This window comes from Neoarius graeffei, chromosome 3, assembly GCF_027579695.1.
Source record: "Neoarius graeffei isolate fNeoGra1 chromosome 3, fNeoGra1.pri, whole genome shotgun sequence".
Lineage (NCBI taxonomy): Eukaryota > Metazoa > Chordata > Actinopteri > Siluriformes > Ariidae > Neoarius > Neoarius graeffei.
Window position 1 is genome coordinate 120,625,792 of NC_083571.1, and position 13,945 is coordinate 120,639,736.

At 39.4% G+C, this 13,945-nt stretch overlaps 1 protein-coding gene across 4 annotated transcripts in view; it reads right to left on the minus strand.

The window, feature by feature from the left end:
- The window catches only part of col12a1b (collagen, type XII, alpha 1b), a 123,508-nt gene that overhangs the window by 47,399 nt on the left and 62,164 nt on the right, over nucleotides 1-13,945 (minus strand). For all 4 annotated transcript variants that reach the window (XM_060918017.1, XM_060918016.1, XM_060918019.1 and 1 more), the window contains 13 exons: nucleotides 13,163-13,292; nucleotides 12,889-13,028; nucleotides 12,551-12,680; nucleotides 11,407-11,546; nucleotides 11,154-11,286; nucleotides 10,906-11,045; nucleotides 10,597-10,726; nucleotides 10,315-10,454; nucleotides 8,929-9,058; nucleotides 7,705-7,847; nucleotides 4,492-4,621; nucleotides 4,185-4,327; nucleotides 914-1,043 (listed from right to left, as the gene is read on the minus strand). In XM_060918017.1, the coding sequence (XP_060774000.1) occupies nucleotides 914-1,043; nucleotides 4,185-4,327; nucleotides 4,492-4,621; nucleotides 7,705-7,847; nucleotides 8,929-9,058; nucleotides 10,315-10,454; nucleotides 10,597-10,726; nucleotides 10,906-11,045; nucleotides 11,154-11,286; nucleotides 11,407-11,546; nucleotides 12,551-12,680; nucleotides 12,889-13,028; nucleotides 13,163-13,292 (1,759 nt within the window). The remainder of the gene's footprint in view (nucleotides 1-913; nucleotides 1,044-4,184; nucleotides 4,328-4,491; nucleotides 4,622-7,704; nucleotides 7,848-8,928; nucleotides 9,059-10,314; nucleotides 10,455-10,596; nucleotides 10,727-10,905; nucleotides 11,046-11,153; nucleotides 11,287-11,406; nucleotides 11,547-12,550; nucleotides 12,681-12,888; nucleotides 13,029-13,162; nucleotides 13,293-13,945) is intronic.

A 13,945-nucleotide genomic window follows, 5' to 3' on the forward strand; every position in this document is an offset into this window, starting at 1 on the left:
TTCATGGGGAATATGCATGTTTAGACTGGGTTTATTTTATTTTTGCAGTGGTTTCACTAATGTAGCTATGAACTGCCAGGCGTAATGCTATCTCATGCCAATATATTCAACACAAAACTAACTTGGACTGACGTCTACCATTCAAAAAGTGTCCTGCGTCCCATCAGTAATCAGTTTCAGACAGGTTGTCTGAGATGACAGTGTTGATTCGTCCAAGGTTTTTTTTTGTTTGTTTTTTTCTCAATACAGAATTAAGAACAAATATCTTTTGTTCTTAAAAGTACTGTGCAGTTGAAAAAAAAGGACAAATTCTTGGCTTTGACAGTATCCATACAAATTAGCACGTTCTTTGTGAATCATAATATAGTTAATATGATTTTTCATATTAAAGAAATAAAATAATCTGAATCTTGAATAAGAAATTGTCCAATATGTTTTCTAATGCTGCTAAAAGTAGCGTAGGTGTATCGCTACACCTTTATTAAAAAAATGCAAGGATCTATAAACACTATGGAAACTGACAATAATACAAGTTTATACTGATGCCCTCTAATATGTTATTGTTTCTATAGTGTCTGATAATTGGTTTGCATGGCAGACATTCCACATAATCAAAGACTAATAATGAGCAATTTAAAATGTGATTTAAAATAAGGAAAGCCTTGATATGTTGATGTTTAATGCATGAAGACGTTCACTGAACATTTATCAAAAGAGTCTCCAGTGCCACAGCTTTGTAGCTGTTCAAGGTAATGCTGTTTCACCATGGGAAAGTTTTCAGGTCAGAGGATGTTTTGCAGATTTGCATTTTGCATTTTTTCAGGATCATCACAAGCTGCATTTCTTATATTATTAACTTGTATTAAGGAGAGAAAAGAAAATAGTGTACAGTTTTCCTTTCAGTGTCACTTACGTGTCTTTCCATTTCCAACCAGAGACCCTCCCGGTGCATCAGAGTAGATGGCTTGTACCGTGATGTTGTAAGGAGTATCAGCGAGCAGATTTGGGAGGATGATGATGTTTCTGTTTCCAGGAACAGCAGTCTGTGGACAAATGTATGGATATCAGATGGAATTTCGGCTTATAACAAAGAACAACCATAAGTAGGATTTCATTTGGATTTTGAGCAAAGGGAGCAATTGTAGATTTCCATTAGTAACTGTATGTTGAATAAAGCACTAGCCAAAAAAAAAAAAATCTCACACACACACACACACACACACACACACACACACACACACACACACAGAGATTGCAACACTTATGAAACCCCACTTCAAACAAATCTCTGAGACATGCAGTCACCAACACAAGGTCCACTCAGAAGCTCAAGGCATTAACCAGTAAAGAAAAAGAAAAGAATTAGAGCATGACGCCTGTCCCTGGAGAACTCCTGCTTTAACCATAATAATAATAATTTCCCTCAACAGTCACTGAAAAGAATCATTTCATTTCCGTTGCTTTTGCAGCAGTTTCTAACAGGAGCTGAAATGACATAACACCAGCTGCTCAGGTCAGAGAATAACAATTTCTGCTTTCACTCTCACTCACTGCCCTTAAAATATGATGTCACTTTGGCCTTTGTAATCCTTGCTAATTTATCGTATGAGAAACATTAATGTGCCAATCTGCTAATGGATAAATCTGGACAACATGAGTGATGCAAATTGGTTTTGTAAACTCTACTGAAATACTGTATATGCAATATAATGACATTGTTATCCTGTAACAATAAACAGTAATGAGTAGTTAGATTTGTTTATAAACTCCATTACAAGACATTATGCATGAACACCATACTGGATTATATAACTTTTAACTTTATAAGATGTTGCACTATGTACGTACTATAAGCATACACATGAACAAGTTTATATAATTAATTATTTAAATAATATTGGCTGCCGTTGAGCGGTCTATCAGATATATTCCATTCAGCTAGCATGATACTGAATGAGCTGTAGATGAGCTGAATGGAATATATCTGATAGACCATGAAAAAAAGTCAGCCAATATTATTATTATTATTATTATTATTATTATTATTATACATTCCTTTTGGGTGTTCAACGCGTAGTTCTCTTTCAAAATTCTCTCAAAATCTTCCGTATTTAACAAAGCAAACCTGGCGGTCATGTTTGTTTACAAATTCTCACAGTCGTTTGCTAGCACAGAAGTTTTACATCTCTGATGTGTGATGTCATGTTGTCTTGACAACCATGCAATATTGTAAACCATATTCAACGCTCATTCTCCATTGTGTAGGGTGACGTAATACACGTAGGATAAGCGATATGCTAACAATGCTGCATGCTATCAAACCAAATGAATGAAACCCAATAGAAGGGAATAGAACACGTTTTTATTCCACTGAAAAAGTGTCCTGTATGGATAATAATTTATAATATCTTCAAAGTGTTGGATGGAATATTGTAAATAAATTCTCACAAGGTCAGTGACACGAACATTTAAACATTACCGCAGTGCTGTTGTTTTGAATTGTTGGATCAGTTCTGATAGTGTGATTGGTCAGAAGGTGCTGATTAATTTTCTAGAACAGTTGGTCTGACAATAATTTCAGTAGTAAGATCAACCACAAGTTCATATTAATGGACTAGTTTGAATATGGTATTGTTGTGTGTGCATGTGGGTGTTCACTGCTTCAGATGGGTTAAATGCAGAGAGGAATTTCACAAGTGTACGGGTGATGAATAAAGTTCTTCTTCTTCTTCCGTCTGCCAGCTATGTTGGATGAGGTTATGTTTTCACCTCTATTTGTTTGTTTGTCTGTTCCCAATGTAACTCAATAAGTAGTGAATGGATTTTGATAAAATTTGGTCTACAGCTTTATCATTGGTCAGAACGTGCTGATTAATTTTCTAGGGTTAGGGTTAATTTTCGGCCGTCAGACATTCTGTCGCATGTTCCAGACCCGGTGAAATGTAACTGAATTGTCTTGGCCAGCCCTAAGGGTCCCATCTGCATCTCATCATTGCTGAGGAGTGTGCTCCCATCACCCAATCAAGCACCCAGCCAGAGCAGGTCATGATATATTTTTTACCATATTAACATGTCATTGTTGTGTGTTATGCCTGATGTAAAGACTCTCGTCTCTGCGAGCCTACCACACAGACTTAATACTTGTCATTTTTAGGGCATACCTAACAACATGTTTTCTTTCTCTTTCTCTCTCTCCCCCCCCAATCTGTCCCTCTGAGTTACATGTTGATCCTGGGATTGAGATACTGGCCTCTTCTGCCCCTCGGACCTGCTTGATCCATCCTGGTGCCCTGTGTCTGGTCGGAGTTTTATCGCACCGCTCCTGTGAAGGACGGCCCCATGAGGACAGTTGAGGGTTATACCTGTTAAAACTGTTAATGTTATAGTCAGGCTGTCTGTTGTTGCCCAAATGAGGATGGGTTCCCTTTTGAGTCTGGTTCCTCTCGAGGTTTCTTCCTCATGTCGTCTGAGGGAGTTTTTCCTTGCCACCGTCGCCACAGGCTTGCTCATTGGGGATAGATTAGGGATAAAATTAGCTCATGTTTTAAGTCGTTCAAATTCTGTAAAGCTGCTTTGCGACAATGTTTATTGTTAAAAGCGCGATACAAATAAACTTGATTTGATTTGATTATCATCCTGGGTTCAAATGATTTGATTTTGAAGTTGATAATATGTGGCATGGTAGAGGTATGCACTCTACCGAGTGCCCTTCTAGTTTCTATAATGAACTTTCACATGTCTGTGAGGAGATGATTATTTAGCAGTTTCGAAAGGAGTCTCCAGTATAAGCGCTCTGTAACAGTCAGAGGTAAAGCTGTAACTTTAAGTTTGCTGACAGAGGAAAGTGTTTAGGATGGAGATATTTATGATTTCATGGTAGCGTGACAATTTGGTGTAATTGACTAAAAAAAAAAAGAGAGGCTGGTGAGGGAATGATTAGAATATTGTGTATAAATACTCACAAACTCAGCATCACTGCATAAACACACTGTGTGTGTGTGTGTGTGTGTGTGTGTGTGTGTGTGTAAGAACTTGTGTGTCTTATATACACTTATGATAATGGCTTACGCTATGCGTTATAAGACATCATGTATAGTATAGGCAGTCTCTGATAAACATTGTATATGAATTCTTTCAAACAAATTGACGTGGTTTCTGAGAGAATAATCTACATAAATACTCACAGATTCAGTAATGGGGTCTCCCGTCATTGGTGCATACGTGATTTTGTATTGCATTACAGGTCCTTCAGCATGATCCCAGCCGATATTGAGTGTGCTTGTGGTGGCGTCAAATACACGGAGGTTTCTGGGACCGGCACGTGGCACTGAAATGGTATTCACTCGCTGTTAGCATATGTCACACACTAAGATGCACAAACACACTTCATACATAACAAATGACTGATTCTGTCATGTTTCTACATCCTGCCAGTGTTAGAAATTCCGTTTATATTATGTGTTGATAGTATAATCATAAAGTTTAGCTTACATGTTTTTCCGTTTCCTTTGATTGGTGGTCCAGCTCCATCGGGATACAGCGCCAAGACACTCACGGAGTACGGCGTGTCGGGGACGAGCTGGTCCAGGAATGCATTGTTGATGTTTCCAGGAACCAAGACCTTCACAAAAAGGATCGTCATGTAGATGACATGCAGATGAGCACATTTAAGTGCAACTTACTTAAAACAGTTCTGTGAACATCACTAATCTGGCACACACAAATGTACATAATGACCTCACCATTAAACCCTTGTTTAGATTAGTAGAGCAAAAGGACATCATCACATAGATGTGTCATGTAAACAAAAGCTGTGAGGGGTTAAATGCTAAATAACGATCTCCTGTACGTAACAGTTTGGATGGCTGATGGTGGTGAGATCAGGCCTGGGGTTCACCTCCCATTCACGTCTAAACACATCTGCTGCTGGTGTTACACAGCTGTGGGGAATCCCATCCTGTACCTGTCAACAACCAGCAGGATTATCACTCCAACTGATGAGTACCCGTTTTATCTGTGAATCATTGTGTCACAGGGAATGCAGCTGTGCATGAGATCAATGACAGCTCTTATTTCATTACACAAGAAAAAGAACACATGGCATGCAGGTCTGAGAATCACTCATGTATGCAAGGTTTGCAAAGTCCAAGTGAACGATCATGAACTTCTATTTTGCAATTTAGAAAAGAATAATAAAGCTTCATTAAATTTTCTTCCACAGCTTTTTTGAATTCTTGAATCAGATTGACCAGAAGGTCTAAATTAATTTTCTACAACAGCAGATCTAATAGTGCTGACTGTAATTCAAATCACAGATTTATAATAATGCACTCGTTCTAATGCATTATCATTTTTATAGTCACAACTCATTCAAAGGGAATTGTGTCGACATAATCTAAGTAAAAAAAAGAAACAAACAAAGGAAAATGATGAGACGTTCATTTAACATTTATTTAAGAAGACTCCAGTGTCCACATTTTGTAATGTTTACTAAGTTTTCTGCGACTGGAATCTTCAAGACAGAGGACTTATAGCCTGGGCCCGCCCATCCTAAGCGTGACGCAACACGAGGGCCTGTTCCGAGCTTTGAAGTCGCGTTAGCCAGGCTAGAGGACTTAGTACTTTCTGGTGTCTCAATAACATGACAAGTTGGGTTTTTTGTTTGCTTGTTTGCTTTTGTTTTTTCTTGTTAACTTCAAGAAACAGAAAAAAGACAGACTGGTAGCTGCTATAATGTAGGTGGTAACAAGAAGTTGTTTTTCAGATGTTCCACAACATTAAATGGTCATAAGTATGAATTAACGTAGTGTGAATTGTATGAAGTAAATTGTACGTGTTGGCAAATTGCAGTGATATAAGAGCAATAAAACATTTTGGGATATGCTCATCTCATTATCTCTAGCCGCTTTATCCTTATACAGGGTCGCAGGCAAGCTGGAGCCTATCCCAGCTGACTACGGGCGAAAGGCGGGGTTCACCCTGGACAAGTCGCCAGGTCATCACAGGGCTGACACATAGACACAGACAACCATTCATACTCACATTCACACCTACGCTCAATTTAGAGTCACCAGTTAACCTAACCTGCATGTCTTTGGACTGTGGGGGAAACCGGAGCACCCGGAGGAAACCCACGCGGACACGGGGAGAACATGCAAACTCCACACAGAAAGGCCCTCGCCGGCCCCGGGGCTCGAACCCAGGACCTTCTTGCTGTGAGGCGACAGCGCTAACCACTACACCACCGTGCCGCCCTTTGGGATATGCTATTTTTGGAAAATAATCAACTTTATGTAATAACAATAACTCCACATCACACCATACCGTCATTGATTATTTTCTGATAACAGCAATCAGAGTTGTATTTTATTCCATATACTATATATTTTACAATGAGTCTGACATTTGAAAGTCAGTTTATTTATATATTGCTTTTGACAACAGCCATTATTGAGAACTTTACCAAAATCCTGCACCCGACGAAAATGTTCTAACAGAATCTTTAAAAAGAACTAAGATTCAAAAGCAGGACTCATTAAAAATAATAATAATAATAATAATAATAACCATACCAGCCTTCCTCCTCTTTCTCTCTCCTCTAATATTCATATCAGGACAGACTGAGAACTTGTTATAATGCTTGAGCTACTATAAGTGTTCAATAAATTGAAAAAAGTGAATTAAATCATGTCATCTGATTCAACTTTTGCTGAATTTCTCATACCATCCTTCTCTGATCAGTACTAGACAGTGGGTATAAGAGTAACATGAGTACAAATGAGATCAATTGCAGGACTTGGCTCAAACAGAGTAAAAATCTCTGAGTTATGAATCATTTCTTCATTCTTCGCTAATTATGACAAAACAGTTTTTTTTTCTTGACCAAAGCAATACAGGCATCACAGAGGTCCATACTAATTGAGTCGATATCATTTACTATTATTGAAATTTGACAACAATTAGCACTCAATTTGTCTCCTTTTGAAGCAATGCGTTCTTGAACAGAAACTATTAATGTTATGGAAATACCACATAACAAAATGAAAGCCTTCTTGGCAGTAGACTCAGACATTTGGCCCCTACTGTAGGTATGAAGTGTATAAGTACAAAGCTCTAAACATGGACACTGGAAAAGTCATGAGACAGCAAAATCAAATCAACTTCCATGTGGTCTTTATTTTAACAAAATCCAGACTTGCATCAAAGAATATTCTAATCATAAAACCTCCTAATAGCCTCATTATTTCTCACTCAGAGTTTTGCTTACGTGTACAGAGTTTATAAATGTCTTGTGCATGTTTCTTTCTTGCACTCAAATCCTCTTCTGGCCCTGTGTTTATTACTTAATCCAAAAGTACATCAGTGAATCCGTGCTGGGGGAAAAGCATGATTTATGCATGAAAATCCTCCTCATAGTCAACTGTACATCTGGGGGAGCTAAAAAACTGATACCACTGGCTATAGTGTAGTGTGGAGTTGAGAAGATGTGAAGACTCAAACTTTTCTCCCAGCATCAGGTTAAGAGAATTCGACACTGTGCCTCGATTCACTACTGGCACTGTTTATTGTTTTGTATCCCACACCACTATCCTGGACACTTAAAATTATGGAACTATTAATAATATTTCCAAATGACATTATGTTTGAGTAATTGGATGGAACATGGGAGGAAGGGAAACAGAAGAGGATGAGAAGGTAACTCACAAACTCAGAAGGTCGGACTCCAGTGAGCGGCGCATACTCAACACGGTACTGCTGGACCTGGCCCGAGGCTGGCTCCCACCGGACATTGAGGCTGTTGGGGGTGGGACGGTAAACCTGGATATTCCTGGGTGGAATACGAGGAACTGCAGAGGTGGAACAATATAGAACGCAAGATACGCAACTAGTGTTATAATCCACAAAGACAAATCAATCTAAGCTGGGAAAATTAAAAGTTAAGCTTTAGAACAAGATAAAATTCATCCAGACCTGGCCCAAAGTAAACAGGAAATAGAGCTACATTATAGCAATTAAGCTCAGAAATAAATGCTGAGCTAAGTAGTAGACACAGGCATACTGGCTTTTATGGCTTGCATCCTGGGAATGCACAAAGCTGGGGGGTACAGTTGGGCTAACCAATGTGCTTGTTCTTAAAACTGAAGCAGATGTGGCTTTTGTTTTGTAGTTCAGTGCAGAACTCCAAGCGTGATCTTCCTATAAACAAATGTTGCTCTATTGTTGCTCTCAATTTGAGATATATTCACAAAATCCACAAGAGGCATCAATTCTTCATGCATTGGGGCACTGAGGACAAGTACAGTATTGTGTATATTTGTTCCAAATACACATTATGCAATATAAATTGAGCGTGATAACTTCTGGTTGGATATTAATAGTACAACATGGGAGAACTTGGCAAACATTGCCCTATTATATGATGCATTAGATCATGTACTGTTGTAAATCCTTGGGTTGTAATTGTCACTGAGGGACTTGGGAAGACATAAATGCATAGTTCCCTATCGCTGTTCGTGTTCCTTAGAAGGGTGTTGGAAAGAACAGAAGAGTTGTTATACATTCATGCTCCAGTGAAATCTGAGCTCTTCAATCAGCCTTCTCCAGACAGGGGATTTTCTGAGTAAGCATGACAGGCACAGTGAAAATAAGATCAATGTGCTGAGCATGATCAGACCAACCAGACTCATGGAAAACAGACAACATAAACTATGCATTTATGTCTTCCCAAGTCCCTCAGTGACGATTACAACCCAAGGATTTACAACAGTACATGATCTAATGCATCACTTAATTGTTTCACAAATTTATTTTTTCCTTTTGAAAAAAGTACGGATGTGGCTGGTGCCTGGAGGGCCTTGCTAATTACATTTCTTTATTATACAACATGGTGTGCAAACAGTAATGAGGAATGTCTTCAAGTGTACTCACGTGTCTTTCCTTGCTCTGACTGGCGAAGGCCCTCTCCCTCAGGATACACTGGAGCCACAGTTACAGTGTAGATCGTATCTGATAGAAGATTCCTCAATACTGTGTTGGTGGTGCCTCCAGATACTTGTTCCTGTCAACACATGAGCAAAGTATGGACAAGAAATCTTATTCCCATGGATCCTCTCAACCTTACACACTCCCTGAGAAAGAAAAGAGAATGCAAATGAACAGATATAAAAGTGAAAATAAAGGGGTTTGTATGAGAAAGATCTTTGTGCAGATTGCTGGGTGTCTTTGAGTGGGACCCAAAATGAGAGCTAAAACAAATTTTACTATCCATCAACCATTAGAATCTTATGTCCCAGTCTCGTTGTATAGGCATAAACCTATGATGCTTACACACTAGAACACATACTCACACACTAAGGCACATAGGCAACAGCATTCATGCTGCCTAATATTTCTGAGTGGTTCAACTTCATGCCATGAAAAGCTGTACTTGGCAGTAGCCAGATCGTTCAATCAAAACAAAGAATACAAAACCCAAAATACCTTTGTGGAATTTGTACACTGATTTGGAAATTTATTACTTACGAATTGTACAGTAATTATTTTTGGTGGCAGCCATTTTGTAGTTATGTCCAAGTTCTGAGTGGACATTTATATTCTTGGGGTAGTTCACTAAATTATTACTCATAGTACACCATAACATTGAGTTTAACATTGGGTGAACAGTGTACAACCAATTCACACTATCTATCCATCCATTATCTGTAAACGCTTATCCTATGCAGGGCTGCAGGCAAGCTGAAGCCTATCCCAGCTATGGGCAAGTCACAGGGCTGACACATAGAGACAAACAACCATTCACACTCACACCTACAGTCAATTTAGAGCCACCAATTATCCTAACCTGCATGTCTTTGGACTGTGGAGGAAACCCACGCAGACACGGGGAGAACATGCAAACTCCACACAGAAAGGCCCCCATCGGTCACTGGGCTCGAACCCAGAACCTTCTTGCTGTGAGGCGACAGCGCTAACCACGACACCACCGTGCCACCCTGATTCACACTAGTTTCATGCAAAATGCCAATTATTTTACCTCAATATTTTATTTGCAAGATTGTGGATTCATATATAAAATTCAGCTAAATAAATGTTTCCTTGCTATAGTAGTTGTTAGTCATAGAGTCAATATTTTAAAAAATACATTTAACACTTTTATATTTTCGGGAAATGTTTAAAGTGACAGGTCACTTGTAAAGTTAACTTTAATGATTATCTGTACAAATATCTACTATTAAACTCTGAGACCCTATTGTCTCAAATATAAGGTAAAGCAGGTTGAGCAAAAAGAAGACGGATGCCGTCTACATATCTCACCATATCCTCAGCACCTCCCGTAGCAGGCACATAGAAGAGCCGGTACTGGCGCACATTTCCTTCAGCAGGCTCCCAGTGCACTCTTAGGGAGCTGGTGGTTGGGTCGGTCACTTGCAAGTTCTTCACTCCACCCAAAGGTTCTTGATCGAAGATAAATTGTATCATCATACAGTCAGTTCAGAATGAAAAATGACATATTTGCTTTCAATGTGAAAGCCTTAGAATGATGAGCTTTAATGTAGATGCACATGTAGTAGGAAAACAAATTTGACTGAAACACACTTGTCTTTCCTTTCTCCGATTGTTTCTTCCCCTCCATATCAGAATACACTGGCACCACAGTGATGGTGTACTCTGTGTCCGGCTTTAGGCTCCTGAGAATTGCATTAGTCGAAACTCCAGACACCTGAGTCTGATGAAAAAGGTGTGTTATTATTATTATTATTATTATTATTATTATTAAGTAGCTAATTATTGTTTTGCATCATCAGTAATCCCCGATCTAAGTCTTAGGCTAATGAGCTGGTCATGCATGAGCCTAAATTAGGGGTATTAGTCATTCTAAAATCCATGTACACTGTGACTACATACCATGCTTTCAGGGCCTCCAGCAGTAGGCACATAAAGGATATTGTACTGACGAACATCACCATCAGCCGGGTCCCAATGCACCCTTAAAGAGTTAACAGTAGGATCTGTCACCTGAATGTTCTTCACTGCACCCAGAGGCTCTGTAGCAAACACAGGAGAACAGGAGCTCATGTGATGCAAACCTGGACCATCCAAAACTGCCACTGGATATCACTGATGTAATCCCAGTACAACATAAATGGACCTACTCGTTTTTCCATTCTCAGACTGACGTTTGCCCTCTATGTTTTGTTCATATATGGGCAACAATGTGACCTTGTAGACAGTGTTGGGATCTAGGTTATGCAGGACAGTGGTGGTAGTGCTGCCAGACACTTGTTCCTGTTTATATGTTGGAAAAAAGAAAGAGAAAATCAATACATTGGAACACATGCTTGAGTGTTAGTAAAAAGAAGTAATAGATATATTTCAATAGACAAGGCACATTCATTTGGTTTTTACCATTTTCTCTGCTGTTCCGGGTTGTGTTACATAGAAAACCTTATAGTGACGAGGATTTCCATCAGCATGGTCCCAGCGAACAGTCAATGTGCTTGCAGTTGGGTCGGTTACCTGCAGGTTTTGGACTCCACCCAGTGGTTCTGGTGAAAATAAGCAAAGTTAAAAAATTGCAAAATACATCAATAATAATAACATACCAAATAATGGATCCGAAGCCTATCCTGGAAGCACTAAGCACAAGGGGGGAATATACACTGGCTGGTCACTATGCATACACACATTCACACCTGGGGAAGATTACAGTAGCCGATCTACTACTTCTTCCTTGTCCACCACTACTGCCAGGTCAGGATCCATGTGGACTCTACTCATCCACATGTCATATTAATCGGAACATAGTTCTTGCCGCAACCCTCCCATTTCTGGGCTTGGGCAACAACCATACACACACACACCTATGGGCAATTTAGAGTAGCCAATTAGCCTATGTAACTGCACGTCTTTGGGCTGTGGGAGGAAACCAGAGCACCTGGAGGAAACCCACACAGAAAGGCTCCCATCAGCCACTGAACTCAAACCCAGAACCTTCTTGCTGTGAGGCAACAGTGCTAACCACTACACCACCATGCCACCCAGTAGCCAGTCCACCTTCTGGCATATTTTTGAAAGTTGGGATGAAACCAGGAAACCCGGAAGGAAACCCATGTAAAAACATGCACAACACCAGAAAAGTTTTGCTAAACAGGGACCCTGGATTTGTGTGGCAGCCATCCATTATGCCACCACGGTGCCCATTGCTGCATTTCTGCAATCAAAACCCAGACTTAGAGGGGAAAAAATGGCAGTAGCAACACTTTCTGGCACGGTTTGTCATGTTATGTATTATATTATTTTTAGAGAAAGTCTGCATGTTACAACTCTCCAAATCCAACCTGAGAGGTACGCACCAGCCAACAATTCTATGGATTTGATTTGTCATAGAAAATTACCTTGTAATTATTTTGTTCCAGTCTTATAGCCCCATAAATAAACTCCCAGTGCAACAGAGGCCTTGTGAATGAAAAATGTTTAGTTTTGCACTGTGTGATTCCAGCAGTGGAAATTAGTTAATATACTGTATCTAATTAGCAAATCTATGACTCACTTGTCTTTCCATCTTCTGACAGGGGTTTCCCTTCCATTTCATGGTAAACAGGGACCACAGTAACAGTGTACACTGTGTCAGGTTCCAGATTTTTCAGAATGGTGGAGGTGGTGCTCCCAGGGACCTGGTCCTGTTCACACACAATTGACATGGAGAAAGCAATGAGCAATCAGTGTGCCCATTCATGAATTGATGTCTCACTGATTTTTAAATGGCATTAAACAAAATACCTATCTTTGAGAGGATATGAAATGAAATGCTTTTTTTTTTCTTTGACTTTAAGGAGTTCAAAATATAGATGACAACTTTTGGCTGTAGATGAAAATAGCATGTCTCACCACGTCTTGTTCACCACCAGCTTTGGGGACGTAGATGACAATGTACTCTCTGACACTGCCCTCAGCAGGATCCCAGTGAACATTGAGTGTATTTATGGTTGGATTAATAACCTGCAGGTTCCTCACAGTACCCAGAGGTTCTAAGAACAACAATGGAATTAAGGTTTGTAGTCATTCTCTTCATCCCAACAAATGACTGATGTGAAATGTATTTAATAGATTATGGACCTCCATATTTGGATGGACCTCCAATTTTTTCACCAATATTACTTACTTGTCCTGCCCCTCTCAGAGAGCTGTGGTCCATCTCCTTCAGCATAAACGGGCACCACAGTGACCTTGTATAGAGTGTTGGGCTTAAGGTTTCTCATTGTAAAAGTAGTGGTGCTCTCAGATACTTGTTCCTGTGAAGTGGAACAGGAAATGTTCTACTAAGCTGAACTGCCAAAAGTGGAAATGGAAAAACCTTACCATTTAGCATGTTCTGGTAATACAGTATTATCTCAATTGCTCTTTCTCTTCCTAGAAATTCTATCTCAAACCTCATGGCATATGCCTGCCAATTTCAAATAGGTAATGCAAATTCCTGAAAGATCCATTACCAAATGCCAAGTTAATTTAATATTAAATTAAATTGAGACAGTATCCTTTGCATGCGTGGTTTGCTCCAAACAATCCTGAGCATTGGCATGCAAAATAGGAATGTCAGAGATCCATTTACAAAGTCTATGCAAAATGGATTTCATTACAAATTCACTGTTTTCAGACTGTATGTTTTTCACACTTGGTTTGTTCGAAGTGATCCTGAACACTGGCACGCCAAAATGGATTTCACATTTCAAGTTGAGGATTTAAAATTGTGGTGACACTTACATCTGTCTGTGTGAACATCCCATTTGGAAAACAACAAAGATGAGCTTTTTAAGTCATCAGGGCCTACGCCAGGCACTTACATTACACATCTGAGGATATCTTTTCCTGTCATCATGTGTGATGTCAACACTGTGTGATGTAGAAGTTGTAACCAAGGAAAAAAAAAAAGCTGTTAGTACTGAGA